At 29.4% G+C, this 19,371-nt stretch overlaps 2 protein-coding genes across 6 annotated transcripts; both read left to right on the top strand.

Annotated features, from left to right (window-relative positions):
• Positions 1–416: 416 nt before the first annotated feature.
• Positions 417–14,678, top strand: LOC127281474 (uncharacterized). 4 transcript variants are annotated; one of them, XM_051305199.1, is made up of 8 exons: positions 417–885; positions 2,807–2,962; positions 4,273–4,736; positions 5,621–5,870; positions 7,146–7,331; positions 7,464–7,713; positions 7,870–8,072; positions 8,284–14,678. In XM_051305199.1, the coding sequence occupies exons 1-8, from the start codon at positions 748–750 to the stop codon at positions 8,416–8,418; spliced, it is 1,782 nt and encodes a 593-aa protein (XP_051161156.1). In that variant the 5' UTR covers positions 417–747; the 3' UTR covers positions 8,419–14,678. The 4 variants fall into 4 exon arrangements, with proteins under 4 accessions (XP_051161156.1, XP_051161161.1, XP_051161168.1 ...); XM_051305204.1 differs by having other exon boundaries at positions 5,624–5,870; XM_051305211.1 differs by having other exon boundaries at positions 4,333–4,736.
• A 1,265-nt stretch (positions 14,679–15,943) lies between these two features.
• On the top strand, positions 15,944–19,229 carry LOC127280951 (serine/arginine-rich splicing factor 2). Of its 2 annotated transcripts, XR_007842901.1 has the most exons (5): positions 15,944–16,278; positions 16,603–16,746; positions 16,914–17,111; positions 17,226–17,309; positions 18,654–19,229. XR_007842901.1 is itself a non-coding variant. In XM_051304380.1 (4 exons), the coding sequence occupies exons 1-4, from the start codon at positions 16,097–16,099 to the stop codon at positions 17,230–17,232; spliced, it is 531 nt and encodes a 176-aa protein (XP_051160337.1). In that variant the 5' UTR covers positions 15,944–16,096; the 3' UTR covers positions 17,233–17,512. The 2 variants fall into 2 exon arrangements, 1 of the variants encoding a protein (XP_051160337.1); XM_051304380.1 differs by lacking the exon at positions 18,654–19,229 and having other exon boundaries at positions 17,226–17,512.
• The last annotated feature ends 142 nt before the right edge of the window (positions 19,230–19,371 follow it).

Raw genomic sequence — 19,371 nt, forward strand, 5'->3', positions numbered from 1 at the left:
CTTATTAATACTAACAAATGATTGTTTACTATTTGAAAATATGAATGGAAAGCTCGTACGTGATTTGTGAAAAAAGTTTTGAGTGAAACGCGTACATGTGATACAACCTTTAAAGCTTTGATAGATGATTCGACGTTTACTGTGTCCACTTCAAATTTTCCACCAATTAAAATCAATTTTCCTATGGAGGTAAAGTTTAAATATGACTCATACCATAATGTTAATTGTTATTAAATCATAATTGTCTTACGAAATGAAAGGTAAAATACATATGACGAATAAAGTTAAATATTTAAAATCAAATGGTAATAACATTTAAAGTGACATTAGTGAAATTAAGGTGAAAAGTAAGAAATGCGTATCACTGCAGATTATGGGTAAAACTTTAGTTTCAACTACCGAGCAAGTTTGTGAATGTGCATGTCAGTGGCCATTCGACCGCCTTCAACAACACATAAAACATTTCAATACACATCCACACCTTCTCATGCAAGCAAACAAGAACTCTCTTGCTGCTCGTGTTCTCTGGTTTCTCGTTTCTCATTTCTTTGTGTTAGTGTAAACGTGTGTGCGTGCGCGCTGACAATGAGCCGCGACTGTGATAAGTAATCCGCGAAACCCTTCCTTGTCGCAAACGCGTAGTGGCAGTGGAGAAAGATAGGTGCGAGTGTGAAGTGACTGGGCGAGTCTCTACTTTAATGACTCGCGTTTTACGTGGGCCGCAAGGAGCCGGAGTTGATCGAAATTATGTTCAATGTACCACCCAAGTTCTACGAGCTGTGTCGCCTTTGTTTATCGTCGGACGGTGTTAGGTTTCCCATATTCGAGGATGAAGGCGCCGAAGGAAACTACGCCGACAAGATCCTGACGTGCCTTTCAATTACGGTAAGGATCTATGTCTCATCATAATGAGAATCTCATGTCCTCGACTAGACTTGATAATCGAAAATAGACGCAACATCTGGGGCCCCTGTGTTCTCTCGAAACACATATATATTCCATGTATGTGCACTCGTGTGTGTGCGCGTGCCACGGGAGAAAGTTTGGCAAGAGATGTGTTCGCGAGATAAGCCGCTACTCGCGGGGATTTAAAATGGCAGTGATAAGCTGGTTCGAGTTGACTGTCGCTGTTTTATACAAGCTTGCTTTGGCCTGCTCTTACCTGTCTTCCTTGTGCTTGTTTTGAGGGGGGATTGGGACGTTAGGGGAGCTCCTTATTTGGACGGCCCTGTTATCAAGTTTCACACGCGGACTCGCTCCTTGTCAGAAGATCCGCGTCGATAGCTTTCTTTTTTAACTAAGGAGCTCCAAATCCAACTATATAATGTTTCATATGTTATTATCCATTCTTGTCTTTCTTTTCTAGGCTGCAGTTATGTTTCATCATTTTTCTTAGGGACTCACGTGTATTTTGTTTCCCTTGTTCCTCTTTTTGTTTTCTATAGTTTGATAAATTATCACACTGGAATTTCAACGCTTTTTCACGTTTACTTCAAATAAGATTAATTTCTTAAGATAATTCTTTTAATTATACTTTATTTAGTATGCTTTATACATTATTTTCTTTGATGTTGCAAAAAATTTTAAGCTGTCAGATTCTGACAGAATTTTCTTTGTCTTTGTTTTTGCCTGTTTTAAGATGATCTAAATTTAAGATATGAAGAATTCCTTTTGATGGGGCTAAATTAACGGGACTTATTTGCAAAAAGAAACACGTGGGACGTAAGACAAAGTCGTAGAAAAGAATAAGTGACTCTAGTTTCGCCTGGTTTTTATTTTTAGCTTTTAGATAAGAGATACTGATATATAAATAGAAATTTTATTAGTTTTTGAAGTGCTCTATTGGTCCTCTTGTTTGTTTCCATAGAAAGTAACGGAGCTACTAATTTTTATTTTTTTTAATAAGTATTTTTATTTAAATAGATATTTATTTATTTTGATTTTATGTTACGCTTAGTGCAGACAATGTTTTTTTACGTTTCGTTAAAATGTTTCGTCATATTTAAGCAAATATCTAAAAATTTTATCTAAATTTATTCTATTTTCATGACTAATCCATAAAATTATGTGTTAATAGTCTATCTTCGTACAGTTTACTATTGTAAATAAATGAAATCATCTCCATTATCATTTTCATCTCAGAAAGTTTTATTAGAAACTGTCAATTTATAATCTTATATGGAGGCTTCTATGTTTCTTTATCATTATAAACATAAGTAAAATAAGTCATCATTAACAATACAGTATCATTTTTTATGTTAAAAATCTTTTACGAAAAGGAAGACGAAATACGTTTATTGCATTAAAAGATTTTGAGGGTCTTTATCTGTGACTTGTACCCTTGAAGTAGTATCATGGAAATACATTTGATTCGTATTCCTTATGCTAAAAATAGTTTTACCCCATGTGGTGGAAAGATAAGCTGATGTTATTTCAGACAACTTGAAATATATCTATATGCAATTGTCGGTGTAGAATAAAAATTTTAATATGTATCAAATTTTTCATTATCAAATTAATGTTTTTTATTATAATTGATAAAGAAAAAATTGTAAAAATGAATTCAGGTATATTTTATTAGTATAAAATTAACTTAAGATCTATCACCACTTTCGTTATGGTTTATGGTACTTACTTTTAAAAGAAAATGAGGTACGAAAACTGAGATAAAATCTTACACAGATTAAGGGAATTATGTACCTACCTGCTTATCTTATCTAAATCTCTGCTTAGGACGAATGCTTTCAATAATTATTTAAGCAGTGTCGAAAAAAAACAAATACCAATATAGTTTTTTATTTTCCAGGTGAAAGATGGCGATTCATTGCCACCAATCCTTTGCCATCATTGCAAATACAAATTGGACGTGCTACACAATTTTCGTGAAGTTTCACGAAAATCCGACGTCATACTCAAACAGTACCTGGATTATGCCAAGCAATTATCGTCGCTCGACGACCAGGTAAATTCTATAGAAAAATCATTTTTACTTTTATTACATATATTAATATATAGGAAGTAGATATTTATTAAAAACAAAGTAAACGATAAATTTTATTGGTCTCTTTTTCTAATTGCTTGACTTCCTTTTATGGTTACAACTTATGAAAAATTTACATCTCGATATTATTCATACATTCTTGTCGACTTAAGAGTTGAAAATCAAAAATATGATTACATTTACACCCTCTCGATCATTGATAATTTTTGAAATTTTTTTTCTAAAAATCTTATTTAATACTTCTTGAATAAACCTACTTAATAAGAAATCAATTTAAATTAAAACATTGTTGCAAACATTTTTTTTTTTTTGCACATTAAATCATCATCTATTCATATTATTACCCTTGGCAATATCTTTATGAAAATCGAGTTTTTAAGAGCGTAATGAAAAATTATAATAGTTGCCGGCAAACTGGATTCACTCTTTCAAAGTCTTTAAGAAATTAGATCATAAAATTAAGAGAACAAGTCAGTATGAAAAAATGAGTGTAATTATTGTATAATATCTTTTGTTAATTTTTTCTCGAGATTAAAAAATAACTCTCTTAAGAAGTCCAAAAAGAAGTATGATTATTCTTTATTTTTCGCCATTTATATTTATAATGTGTATATTGAATTTAAAAAAAAAAATAAGAGGAGCTAAGCGAATATTAGTCTTTGATTAACAACTGGAAATCGACCTAATGTGCTGACAGTGGTAGGCAGTCACTCTGTTCCAAGTAATGATGCAACTGAGAATGTGCAACATGTGCAATCTGATTGCAGATAAGACAGTTAAATCGTGTGTATATTACGCGTTCCGTACATATGTTGATGTGTGCGGAATACTATTTATTTGCGTCTATGCCCTGATATATCAGTAATTATGTAAGACATCTCAAGGTCTCCCTTAATACAGTCTACTTTAACCTTATCAGCTTGACCCTGATTTCTGCATAAAAGAGAAAGAAAATTCACATTAGTCTTACGTTATACTGTGGTGACCAACTCATTCTCAATGGGTAGCGAATTCCCCCTCCTCATTCCCCCTTTATAATAATTCAAACTTCATTTTTCTTTCTATTTCTAAATGTATATTTAAAAAACATTTTCTTCCTAAATTAAAATCCCACTTTTTTGTTTTTTTAATTTTTTCTATTTGGAATAATAATTCTCGTCACACAAAGCAAAAAAATAACTAGAAAGAGAAAGACAATGGCACACGACTCCTCCCTTCTGAAAGGAGATTCTCCGATGGAGGCAGTAACGTTGTCCATTACGTTTTTCCAGGAAAAGTCTTTCTCCACTGCCAAAGTTGCAGAAATAAGTCCGCTCCAATCGTTTCTTCAGCTAAACAAAACGCTGTTCAACGAGGAGCCTAATTCTCCGGCCAGCATTAATCAAAACGTTATACCTCAGACACAAACGCATCACCTTGAATTACGGGCCCAGGATAACAACGAGCAGGAAAATGTCAAGTGCGAGCCCGATGATGATTCATGTTCAAATAGCTCGGATCCGGATCGTTTAGAAATTGAGGATCGCGAGGAAATTGACACCGATGGTGAGGAAAATGGTTACGACATGACGGTAAATAAAAGGATCAAATTGGAGAACAACAGCTATGATAATAATACAAAAGCAAGTAATTCGCCTATTAGAAGTCCCATTAATCGAATGGACACACCCGAAAGTAATTGCTCCGATTCGCATATTGATCAGGAAACCACGAAACTTTGGCAACAGTTGACCAGGTGAGACATTTTATTGGTTGTTTTTTATTATCCTTCGTTCAGCAGTTTTTTTTCTTATAGTCGCATTCTTTAGAATATATAATTCGAGAATGAATTATTTAATTTTTTTTATTTTAAAAATGTTTCCATGTTATCATAAGTTTTTTTTCAAATTATTTATTTATTTCATCTGTTTTAAACATTTGTTTAGTTTTTTTATATCATTCTCATTGTTTACCTTAATTATTTTTATCTTTCTAGAGTTCCATTGATTTCTAATTTGATAATTTCCCAACTACTAATTTGCCTCAAATCTTTTACTGGTTTCTCATTAGGTACCATTAATACTTGACCTAATTACCTAAATTTTAATGTTATTTTTAATGTAATTATTTAGTCAATTTTTGTTGTTTTCTCTACTTTAAAAAATGAAGTTTACAAATCGTGAGAATTACAAGAAAATAGTTAATAACTTTAATTTCGATAAACTCATCTAAAATGAAATATTAAAATCAAATTTAAAAAATATGTACCTAGTAAAAAAATGGAGGTCTTTGAAAATATTGCAAATGTCAATTTATAAATTGCAACAAATGCAGTAGAGAGGCTTTTCATTTCAAACGAAAGGGCAGAGATATATTTACTTTGACTCAGCTCTTGAAATCAAATATTTGTCTAGTTTTATCAAGTAGCAGGTTCCTTTCTTAAGAAACGTTTCTTTCAGTATGTCTTTTTTTAGATAAGATATAACTGTTACCATAGCTATTATTTGAAAAGAGTACATATGCCACTTGATAAACATATATGTATATAATTATCATTTTTACTACCGTTTCTCATTTTCTATTTTTTCTTCCCTGTTTTTGGGGATTGATTAAAAATTTTTTTTTGCTTTTTGTCCAAAGCAGCAATAGGAATCTCGAGATCACCAGGACAAACGGTGACAAGCTGAACAATGGCTTCTCAGGGGAGGCAACAAATCTTTTGAGATCGCTTATTAACAACCGTCAAATCGGTATAACTGCTGTCGATTCCGATGGAGTATCTCCGCAAATCAGATTTTACAGGGACACTCAAGGAACGACCGTCGAACGAACAATGCCAGATTGCTCGGTTCTTGGGAATCGAACTAATATATCGTGTATAGAAAACAAGGTTTGTTTACTTTTTTTTATTTTCAAAAATTATTCATTTTCAATGTATTCAGTGTTTAATAATTCCAAATATTTATTATGTAAATTTTGTTAATGATTTTAATATGCGGAAGTTTAATATACACTGGAGCGTAAAATGATTGAAAACATTTATTTTGCAATTTTAATAAAAAATTGCATTTTGTTTAAAAGATAAAATAATATTTTATATATTGAATTTAGAAAAATTAATCTAAAATAAGAATTTTAATTTTTCTTCTCCTCGGTAATTCGGAAGGACTTGTCGAAAAATTCATTTTAAATTATATTGACACTGGATTGTATGAAATGGTGAAAAATGTTAAGTGAATTGGACATGATTGTTAGGTTTACACTAAGGCTTTTCATTTTCGTCGAGGAAAAATGGAAGTCAGAAAATGCTTTTGTAACTTACTGGGCTGTGTTGCTCTTTGACTATATGTATATGCACTGTCTGCGCAAATATAGAGAAGAGATGGCCGCCCTTAAGAAGAGCTTGCATTTTGTCCAGTGCAAATACACACTCACAGTGCTAGTAAAGAAATCCAGGTATAGAAAGAAGGCAGGTCAGGTGACCCTTAGCATGTCTTGACAAGGGATCCCTTGGGGCCCACTATTCAAGGCCCACCTGCCTTTGCAGGTAAGAAGGCCTTGAAGGCCTTGCCAGATAATAGATAACTGGAAAGTTCTTTGTGATAGGCCATAAGCGGCGGACCTACTGAATTTACTGTGTCAACCCGCTGTTAACAGATGTTCAGATAAGCCTGGTTTCAAAGGATTTTTAAAACATCCTTTGTCCCGCGAAAAGGAAATTTCAAATTCTCTCTATTATTTTTCTCTCGCTCTTAACAATAATAAAAGTTCACGGTAGTAGTAATAGTAACCTTTGTAGCATTTCCAAATCTTTCCGGATAAAGTCTTTTTGTTTGATAACAGGTAGAAGTAGGAGATTCGAGGAAAGATCGTTCACAAAATTCTATATACTTCAGATAACTCTGCTTCTCTTTTTTCAATTCACTAAAGAATATTTTTTTTTTGCTGTTGAGTTTAAGATTGATATATGTATTTTCTTTCATCTATCAACTAAAATAGCGGACTAAATATGTATCAAATGTAAAAGAAAAATTATAATATTATTTATATTTTCTTATTATTTTATCCTAATAGTGTTGGTTTTTTTCTCATTAAAATCAAAATTTTATTGATTGTACGTAAAATTTATTTTTTTCAATAACTAACATTTAATATTTTTTGACAGAGTGCCTCTATTGATAGTAATCCATCCAGTCCCGCGAGTATCGGACGAAAGGAAACAAAAGGGAGACGAAAACAAAGTTATCCTAGTAAAGCACCAACGAGTCCTGGAATTGTTAATTACCAACATGAGTCTAATGAAGAACAAGCTCAAGACTTCACTTCGTGGTCCACGAAAGCGAAGGTTAAGGTAAGTTTTTTTTCTATTTTTTATTCTTTAAAAAATGTTGCCCCAAAAATAAATTTTCAATTAACTTAATAAAGTTGTAAAAAATTAAACTTCCATTTTCTTATTTGTTAAAAATTAATTTTAAAATTGCAGACGGAAGATCAGAAACAGCAAATCGATCAGCAAGGTGGTAATATGACGAAAAAAGTGGACATGTCTTGTACAAATTGTGGTACGATGACAACAACAATTTGGAGGCGAAATATGAAGGGTGAAATGGTTTGCAATGCGTGTGGCCTTTACTATAAATTGCATGGCATTAACCGTCCTGTAACGATGCGAAGGGATACCATTCATACTCGTAGACGACGACCTAAAGGAGAAAAACCCACAAGACATCGAAGTAAGTCACAAATAAATCAATTAATAAAAATAATTGATAATAAATAAAAGGAATTTAACTTAATATTAATTAGGAAAGGAGTAATAAGAAGAAGAGAAGAATAAAGAAAATAATGAATTAGAAAGAATATTTAATAATAATGAATGATAATTGCAGAGAAAGGAGACAATCTTCATCCAACACAGACTGATCATATGGACGCAGAAAGTGCTGATATGTTGGCTGCTCTTCGACGTCAAATCCAACCTCATTTGATGATGGCAGCGCTAACTACTCCACCACGGATACCCAGTGCTCACGTTCCTCCTTCTGCGCAAATGAACTATTCCCTTCCATTGTCGAGTTTTCTTCCGATGGCCGTAAGTTGAAAAAAATACTTTTTATTTTTTGTTATAACATTTACGAAGGCCGGGAATCGGCCATCAATTTTATTAAAAATATGTTTTTATCTTTTCTTATTTATTATTGACTTTGAAATTAGTACAAGTTATTTTTAAAAAATTCTTCACTACTTAAATGACTATGGAATATATAATGAAATGATAATAATTGATTACTATGAATAATTAGAATATGAAGTCGGAGGGTCGGGATCATCGGGTGTCTTCCGAAGATGGTGATGAAACGGAAGACGGTATTGAGGACAGTGTTTCGGATGTTCCATTAAATTTAGTTGCAACTTCTCTCTCGGAAGGAGCACACTGAAGAATCTCAAAAACTGCCGATAATTCGTCAATAGATACTTGTCAATCAAAATTTGGACACATTTTTTAATTTGTTCAGATAAAATATGTACGAGGAACCCTGAAGAGTAAGTCTTTATTTTTCTCGTACAAAATCTCGTATACTCTTATTTCCAGAATCTTCCATATTGGATTGGAGCATATATATATTATACATACATATGTAGCATTAAAGAGATCGTAACTGAAAGAAAAGAAAAAACAAACTATAATTACAATCTAGCCCGTGGTATAGAACGTGTCATGAAAAAAAGAAGGATAAAGAATTGAACAAAAATGATATTAAAATACAGTATTAAAATATAATGTTATTCAAAATGTACATATATATACATACACTCGTATAATGCAAAAGCAAAAGAGTATTTTTATATGAAATTTTTCTATGTTCCAGACTTGAAATGTCAGGAAACTTGTATATATGCGCGACGATAATTTTTTTTTTGGCGTTGTTTGATCTCAAAAAGAAAAATGAATCAAGCTCACTAACTTATTTTCGTATGATCATGACTTTTGTTTTATTTTTGAAGAAAAAAAGAAAATTATCATTAAGGTCTCTCGTATCGTTTTGTTCCACGGGCTGACAAAAGTTCTCAACGTAATTCATTGTAATACTCTCTCCGTTTTTAATTTTTAAGCACAATGTGAATTACCCCAGTTACTGTATTATTAGAGATCAAAATTTTATTTTTTGTTCTATTGGTTGAAAAAGAGAAAGTAGATATTCCCCTTTTGATAATGAAAAAAATTCTTAAGATTGAAAAATTTTACTGTTTATCGGATTGAACACGAAAAACATTTTTTGTTGTCTGTATAAAAATTCGTAAATTTAATTTTTAAAGTACAACGTATATTTATTTTGATATAATATCTATGTGAAATGAGGTAGAGACTTGCGATTTTGTCCTTATTATAAAATTACGGAGAATTTACTTACAGAGAATTGTATTATAGTGGATGTAGATAATCTTTTTGATACGTTGATTTCGCCAACTGGCGTTTCAAGATATTATAGATACTCTTAAAAATCTCTAACTCGTACGTACTTAAAAACAAAAAAAGAGAGGAAAATAGCAAAAATAATTAATTTGCTTAATGTGAGCCAACACTTTTTTAGAGAGAAAAAACGGTAGACGTACTTGATAACAATAATACTCGTTGGATCAAAAAATTTTTTTTTTGATCCAAAAATCTCGATGAAATTCAGGATATACCTGTAGGTGACATACGATTTTATATACAAAACGTTAAAAGTAATAAAGTTTATTGCTCTTTTGCCGTCGTTTCCTGGTTCATGAAATTAATCAAAAAAAAAACTTAAGCAAAACTTTTTCGTCAAAGTACAGAAAGAAGAGAAAGTAATATTTTTTTATTTACAATTTTTCTCGATCAATATCGTTCGTTTTAATGAATTTTACTTTAATCGATTTTAAATTCAATGTTGAATTTCAATTTATTTTAGTATTTAAAATTATAATTAAAATTTAAATTGAAATGCTTCTCAAAGTCCCTGTCAAAAATTAATCTTATTGAAAAAAATAAAACAAAAAATTATTTTTCAATTTTATTTATTTAAAATTTTTTTGGTATTAATTTTTGTCAGAAATTACATTAAGACATACACTGAATGTTTTAATAACAATTTTTTTTTTAATAATTGTGATAAAAAAATGTTATTTTAAACTTTTAATGGTAAACGAAGTATTTTTTTTAACAAAGCAAATGTAGAATAACTTTGAATTATAATTGATTTTTTTGAGTACTTCTGTCAATGCAGCTTTTCAAGAATGTACAGATTATGTTTATAAGCGACCACACAGGTATTAAGCAAAGTTAAATAGTGCATAATACTATGGCCAGTGCATCTACTCATATATTATTATTCCTTAATGTCGTATACCTAAACAACTTTGCCAAAAATAGATTTAGTCTTGTAACATAGATTATAGTTAAGGGCATACAACAACAACAACAACAAAAATTATGTTTTATTGATATTTTTTTCTTTCTTTCTTTCTTTATCTATTCACGGATATACAGTTCTTTTTTTCTACGTCATCTCTCTTCTTTGAACATAGTCTTGCATTGGCGGTGGTACTCTTTAATATTTTGATTTTATATTATATTTTTAAAGCGCTTATTAAGAAAAAAAAGTTAAATTTATACGTGACAGGAACGACGTGGCATTAGTCGTTATCCAAGGAGCCTTATATACACTTGTATAGATATATAAATATATATATACATACATACATATATATTTATATGTATACATTAAATGATACAAAAATGCATTATATTATTATTCTATATATATATATATCAATACGATTAAAAATATTCCTTCATAAGAATTTACAAGTTCGCTGTGAAGTTTATTATTATTTTTTTAATAATATGCGATTCAAAGATAAAATATTTTTTATCAAGTCTTTAAATTAAAAAAAAAATGTTAAACCTTTTGTCACGTAACGGTGAATACTGTTTGTTAATCTGGCGATGGATTTTAAATGAAAATACATTGTTTATGAAAATCGGTTATCATAAATGAAAATTTTTTTTTTGAATATTTCATTTATAAAGTTTAATTAATTTAATTACTAGATTAATAATTAATGAATACTTAAGAAAAAATTAAATTATTTTATTTATTAAAAATTATTTTTCGGAACATAATTTAACTTGTTTATAAGTTTAAATAATATTTTGTGTTACAATTAACTTGATATTATCTCTTGATATTTAAAGAAAATAAAAATATTCTCTCGTGATAACATTCTATGCTAAGTTAACTTAATACATTTTTATTTTTAAATTCAACATTTTTTTTCATTTAAAAGCCATCGTTATATGTATATAGAAAAGTAATTTTAATTTAAAGCAGATTTTTTCTGATTTAATGAAATAAAAAAAAAGGTTTTCACCACCATACGAGAATATAAAATTATAAAATATGACGTGATTGATAATCAAAATTCAACTGGACTTGAAACTGATTGATTTTTAAAAATTAATTAATATCTTTATTATTTGTTGCAAAGATTTAAAAAAATAAAAAAAATCCCCCGATAGAATCGCTGATTGCGGCATTGATATAGGTAAACGGACAGTTTAATTGTTAGGCATTTTTTTTGCTAGGTTTGGCTCACCTCGTATTGTTAAAGCGTGACAATTATTATCATGTCTTACTCTTTAAGGAAGTAAGATTTTTCTCGAGTAGGTTAAGTTTTATTAAGCTCTCTACTAATGCTGAATACTAGAAGATATTTTTATAACTTTATATCAACTGACCGAGTATTGCTATTTTATTAATGATATTAATTGATCTATGAATAAGAAAAAAAGAAAAAAGAAAACAAAATGTTAAAACTAGTGTCCTTATGACTTGTAAGTATAATACTTACAGGAAAACGCCATGGGTTTTAAACAGAATTTTTTTTTTTTTTTTTTTTTTTTTTTTTTTATTTAGCAGTGGTAGTTGAGGCTTCTTTATAGATTTTTTATATCAGTATTCCATACCTTTGATTTTAGTCGTTAAGTTGAAAATTGACCCTTACTTAAAATGAAAGGAAAAAAAGAAAACCCCAACAACAATCACATACTTAATTATTAAATTATTTAGTGTTTTTTTGTACTATTTTTACAACTTTTAATTATTATTATTATTATTATTATTATATTATTTAAACGATAACTTATTACTTTATTTTTATTTTTCTCCTTTGTTTACACCAACATTTGCATAACATTTGGCAGCGACTGGCTTAATTTATTCTAGTTTATTGTACTTTAAGATTTTCACCTTATCGTTTTATTTATACTGTCAGATATACTCTGTGACATTAAATTTTTGTTTATTTCTCATTGTACGGACGGTCATTGCTTTACGTCTCGTAAATTTTTGTCAAAAATGAAAAAATCACGCCACGAACTTGTCAATTTGTTAAAAATGCGTCGAGTGTAAATTGTATATATTATTATTATTATTATTATTATATATAAAGCGAAAAACAAAAATTGTTCGAATATTAAATAAGTATATGTAAAGAAAATACAAATGAAAAAAGAAAAAAACAGAGAAATAAGAATTGTGCGCTCTTATATATTCGAAAGCATAAACATTCAAAAAAAAAATATATTTCAAACTGCAGTTTTAATGCAGCAATTGTTCCGTCCGTTAAAAAAATTCATCTTTCAGAACGCTTTGTTGTAGAAATTTCAATTTACACGTAGATTAATTAGGTTTATAAAATATATAAGTATGCAGAAATACATGACATGCATTCACAGTGTTATTATATAAAAACACTTTTACCCCTGTTGCACGAATATTAATCTGAACTAATTGACTGAATATTATTTTTGTATTGTAACTCGATTTAAAAAAAAGTTTAAAAAAATTGAGAAATTTCGAAAAAAATGTCAGCGACAATGTCAGAAACACAATGGAAAATCGAAATTTAGCGTCAATTTTATTATTTAATATTTATGAATGTTGACAATGTCGGAGATGTTTTAGTTTTTTTAAAAACAATTTTAATTTAATGTCTTCCAAATTTGATAAGTGACAATATTTTTCTTGAATTAATTTTCGTTTCAAATGATTTGAATTTTAATGGACATTTATTTTTATAAAATGAAATTTTAGTTTTGAAAAATGTTTTTTAAATTTACTTTTTACAAACTTTTTTACTCGATTTATTTATTTAAATTTTTTTAATTTTCTAGTTATGGTATTTTATTTTGTGTCACTTTTCCTCGCAACATTTGACTGAGATTTTCTTTTGCTGGCCATTTCTGACAAAGCAAAATGTGTAAAAATGATAAATTATTTTTAGTGATGTCTAGCGAATGCTCTGCAAAAAGAAAATATTTTCAATGTGAAAAAAATGAAAGGAAAAAAACAAATTATTGAGCAACTATTTTTTTCGTCGGCTGAAAATTTAATTTAAAAAATCACGCGACAAGCGTACATAATAATTTTTTTCTTGTTTTTGTAAATGTATACCGAGCGATCATACAAATGTAGCAATAGCGAAAAATTACTTTTGTAATCCAGAACTACGGATATGTTATAAGTGGTTCGGGCTAAGGTCAGCAGCTGTTGAGATTATTCAAGGTTGTGTGTATTATTATAAGTATTTTGAATTGTTGAATAGTTAATAGCGTTAAGCGATCAAAAAGCGAGGTGAAAAATCTCATTTACTCGTCACCAGGGCTTTAGTCTCTATATTATAATATTTTTTTGCAAACGAGACAATCTTATTAAATTGCATCATACGTATTAAAATTATATTTGATTAGTCCGTTTCTATATATATATATATATTTTTATTTCTTTTTTGTCATAATAATATGTGCCCTGTACCATCGATCAGAATAGTTTTTTTTTTCTTTTTTTATGTTTTACTATATTTGTATTGGAGTCTCGTCCACCTGCTCGACACTGCAGGATCTTTATTTATATACATATACTATATATTGAACATCAATTATTGATTTTTAAGTGAAACCTCCCATGACAGGTGTACCTAATTTATACGTGTAACATTGCATTACGAGTATAACAAGCGATGGCATTGTGTTTTTCCTATATTTTTTTTATATCATAAAATAAACAATAACGCTGTTAGATTTTATAAGCTATTTATTCGGCTGCTATGTGATTTGTTAAAAATTATTTTCAAAACTTTAAAAATAAAAAGAAAAACTCATGAGTGCCCAAAAATCTTAGATGAAAGTCATACTCAGTAAAAATTGTTTACTTCGATATTTTGTAGAAAGGAATTTATAAGAAAAAAAAACCAATATTTGTAAATGTATGACAATCATCTGAGAAATTTTTTCTAAAAAAAAAAATAAAAATTAAAAATAATGTAAACTGTGTCTATTGTTCAGATTTTGTAACTTATAACAAAAAAAAGAAAATGTTATTTGATATTTTTATTAAATGGAAAATTTTGTCAGAGCAAAAGACACAGATTTCGAATGGGGGCGATGGACCAGAATGTAGAAATTATTGCGTTTGCTATATTTTAAAAGGTACGCATTAATGAACTTTTGAAAGAAATGCTAAATCGAAGCTGTATGATAATTGAGAATCTGAGAATTTAATTAACGTTAACATGTTTATTACTGGGGGGGGGCATCGTATGCAAGGGCATTGTTGTGATACCACAGACGCAGCTTCATTAAATCTTCAATAAAAATAATGTGTTAATATTATTGCTTTGTTAATTAACAATCCTTCAATTCGAAAATTAATTACATTTTTAATATACTTTTAAAGAAAGTTAATTTTTTTAAAGGGCTATTTATTATTTCATATTTTTAATGTTTTTAATAAAATTATTAATTAATAGTTTTACAAATTTAATGATCTAAAGAGTGAAAGAGATGTCCCTGAAAATTCAATATTCAAATTTGAATATTTTCCCCGCCAACGTCACGTGACTTGTGAGCATGCGCAGAGCAGTTTTCGACAGGTTAAAAAACATTAATTATTTTTCCGAATTTCTTTACATTTTTTATTGTTTCACAGAAAAATATGACGTTTTAAGTAATTATTTTTATAAAATTTTCGGTTTTGTTCCAATAGATACTTAAATTGTGAAAATAATAACGAAATTAAATGTTATGTGAATTTTATTTCAACAGTTGGCAAACCTGGTAGAGCTGTTCCTCTGTTCTATTTTAGAAATGCCGCGTCGGTTGTAGAGTGTCTTTATTTTTGGAAAAATAAGTGTATTATTTGTTGTGTTTTATAAAAATTTGATATAATTCTTATAATAAAGATTAAACCTGTCTGTTCGATATAATAATTGCGAAAAATGTATGCAAATTAATAGTGATACCGTTTGTCGAAAATTTTGTGTGTAATCTCATAGTCTTTTTGTGATATACTTTCTGTGTTGATTATTTGTGTGATTTTGTGGAAATATCTCAATATAAGTTGAGATTTGAAAGATATGAGTTTTATTTTAACAAATTCATTAAATTTATTTTGAATAATTGTGCATTGTGTAGTGAATAGTGATTGAGGTTATAAATTGTGCAAAGTGTTGTTCCAGTGTTTCTATTGTCCAATTGCTTTCTTGGCGGGAATACACTTTCCAAACAATTTTTGGATACATTATCTATTTTAGACTTTGAAATTGGTGAGTTTTCTTAATAAAAATAATAAATAAGATAAGATACATAATAAGATTTTAATTAACACTAATTAATGTAACCAATAATTTAATAAGTTTAAAATATCGAAAAATGTATATTTATTTGATTATTTAATTTATTTTATGGTTTATATGATATTTAATTCATATTTTATGAATATTTTTTTCTAATTTAAAGAATTCTCTGGTATTTATATTTTGAAGAATTTTTCTTATTATAGTCACTATTTTGACTAGCACATAATGACGTCTCTTCCGCTTTGTTCCCCTACTTTTCATTTTGTTCCCCCTCTACAGTCCGCCATAATTTTCGTTCGTTTTTCATTTCCGTTAGTTGCCAAGTCGCCATTACATTCGCCATTTTGATTCCCTTGTGGCAACAAGGTTTGTTCGTATTCTAATTTCTTAATCGATTTTAATGTGAAAAAGTGTTTATTTCTCTTGAAAAGTAATTCTCGTACAGTGAAAATGAGTTACGGGCGTCCTCCACCCCGTATTGACGGGATGGTTTCGTTAAAAGTGGACAATTTGACGTACCGAACGACGCCGGAGGATTTGCGTCGTGTTTTCGAGCGATGCGGTGAAGTGGGCGATATTTATATACCTCGAGATCGTTTTACTCGCGAGAGCCGTGGCTTTGCTTTCGTCAGGTAAGTTGAAAATTTACAAATTATTCATTCGTTATATTGGCAAGAAAAATTGACTGAAATTCCTAATGCAGACCTATTTGTGACGTCATGTAACGCTTTGTCACCACTTGTCCTTCTCATCTTATACTGTAAATCATCGACGAAATATAATTTTTGAGAAATTTTTGTAAAGTAGGAAATTTCAATTTGTTTTTCTGTCAATTTAAACTGTTTTTATTTGCAATTTATTGCATAATGTGTAATATAAAATATTTATAATAATAACAATAATAATAATGTATTATGTATGTAAAATATATATTCTAATTAAGTATTTTATTGCAGATTTTATGATAAAAGAGACGCTGAAGACGCACTTGATGCCATGGATGGTCGTCTTTTGGATGGTAGGGAATTGAGAGTTCAAATGGCTCGATATGGAAGACCAACTTCTCCACACAGAAGTCGCAACAGTCGTCGTCGTGGAAGGTAAAAATATGAATTCTATATTTAGAGAGCTTCAAGGTTCAATTGCTCGCTTACGCGGATTTATTTATTTTAGTCTCGTTAGATTTATCGATCTTTAAGATAAGTCTAATAAATAGAAGGAAATAAGCAAAGAAAATTCTAATTTTTAAAATCTTTTATTTTTACAGATCACGCAGTCGTAGCCGAGATCGCAGACGATCACGATCACGATCTCGCTCCAGATCACGAAGCCGCGACAGGGATCGTAAACGTTCTTACAGTCGTAGCCGCAGCCGTTCCCGATCCGACAGCAAAAGTTCCCGAGGAAAATCCCATTCTCGCAGCAAATCTGCTGACAGACAAAAAGACAGTCGTTCTAAATCCAGGTAAAATTTAAAAAATGTTTTCTCTAAAATTTATCTTATATTAGAATTTCTCATGATTTATTTGAATTAATTTTGTGTAAAAAAAATTTAATTAATTGTCTGTAACTTTTGCAGAGATTGAACGATTGAAGACGAAATTGGAGATAATATGAACAGGCATTATCGTGATGTTCCTGCCTGAAAGCAGAATACAAAAAGGTATTCTATCATTCTATACCTAACAATACTTGGCACATTTAATATCTCCTTTTTACCATTTGCATATTAATTATGGTGACTTACAATTTTTCTTTTTTTTTACCAAAAACAAAAAAAAAGTTTAGTATTTGCTTATAATTTTATTGTAATTATAAGATTGCGTTTTTCAACGGAATTCAAATAAATTTGAAATTTAATTTTAATGTTATCAAATTTTTAATTGTTAAAGATCTGCCTGAAAGTTTCCATTTCACAATTTTGCAGCTTCTGATATAGCACTTGAAACATTTTTTCTTTTTTTTTTTCTTTTTTTTTTTTTTTGAAACTCTGAAAGACGATTTGAATGAAATTCATATAAATGTTTACGAACAAATTTATTCTTTTATTGCGAAATTATCCTACATCCTATAAAAGTGCATGAAAAATTTTATTTTCACGATTAAACACTTTAGGGTAGGCAAAACCGAAATGAAATACGAATTTTTTTTTTGGTTTTTTTTAGATTAGCAAATTATGATGTACTAAAAAAATAAGAAAATTGATGTAAAATTTAATCGTAAACGTCCCTTCTAATGATTTTTCGTATTCTCAAGTCAGTCGACGCTATTGCTTCATTGTATATCGCAATATTCGTTTGAAATCTCGATATTTGTTTAACAATTAAATGATGTTTCATAAATGGAATTTATATAAAATATCGAGGTTTCGACAGAATTGTTTTTTTCCTCCTTAGTTTCTCGTTTTTTCTTTCTTAATAATATAGAATTGGAAATTCTACGTCTGTAGCAACTCTAGACATAAGTACTGCGTTTCTGTATCAATTCAGGAAATTATAATATTATATAATGTAAGTTTGTCATTTATAATAAAGCATAGCGAATTGAAAGCGCCAAAAAATATTCTTTTCCGAATTAGTTAATTATATTATCGATTGTAGTGATCAGAGTAGAACAAAACATCCGGGTTGTTTGTTGAAATTATCACGCAAATTTTGTATTTAGTTGTTTCTCTCAACATGTTCGAATTATGTAGTGTCCTTAGAAATATTTATTCTGTTATATATACTAAAAAAAGTTTCGAAATTCTGAAAAAGTTATATTCCTTTTTCTGATTCAACACACACACATCTCTGAAACTTTAAAAATTGAGGTAAAGTCTCCTCTTTTTAAAAGGCTGGTATTTATGTATATGTAATTTTTTTTTTTATTTTATTTAGAATTATAGAATTTAGAAGTAAAGATTATTATTATTATTATTTTTTTTTTTAAAGAAAAATTAGACTTCGACATATGGATATAAAAAAGTTATTCTCAATGTCTAAGTTGTTATTTTATGGTGCCACAGGCGGTGGAAAGGAGTGGCGTGGCGAGTGTCGCTGATGATGGGGTAGCTGAGAGTAAGCAGCAAGCTGAGAGTAGCAGGGCTGTCTAAGCAGTTTGCAGTAGCAAGCGGTTGGTGGTCTGGTGAATGCAGGTTCGCGAACGTTGAACGAAAGTGAAAATCCGGTGTGTCTCTGGGGGGTGCAGAAAATAAGAGAGAGAAAGAGAGAAAGAGTACGTGTCGAAAACGCTGATATATGCAGAATGCAGGCCCGAAATCAACGAACAAATTTGCTGCCGACGAGGCTGTCCGGAGCAGCCTCGCGTTGTTGAAACCAGGTAGCCCGGGAAGTCACCAGACCTCGCGAGCAACAACACGTAAAAATTATTTTTTTAACGAAGGTCGAGGCTAGTCGATTAGAAATTTAATTAATGAATGAAAAATGTTTATTAAACATTTGCAGTGGTTATAGGTTGTCCCGTATTCATAAAATATTTATTTTACAAAAATCATTTTGTTTTTCCCATTTCAAAATTTTTATTTAAAAATTTATCCAAGTTAAAAAAGTAGGGATTAATTTGCAAAATGTTGATTTCTGAGGAAGTGATTTAATATCTTTTTTCATAAGATACTTAATTTAGTTAAGTTATTAGTTTGTTTAAATAGCTTTTATTCTTGAAAAAAATAGTCATTTGACAAACAGTACGAATAATATTTTAAGTTGAAAATTGTAGCACAATTT

Source organism: Leptopilina boulardi, unplaced genomic scaffold, assembly GCF_019393585.1.
Source record: "Leptopilina boulardi isolate dan_hultmark-lab unplaced genomic scaffold, ZJU_Lbou_2.1 LbouV2_112, whole genome shotgun sequence".
NCBI lineage: Eukaryota > Metazoa > Arthropoda > Insecta > Hymenoptera > Figitidae > Leptopilina > Leptopilina boulardi.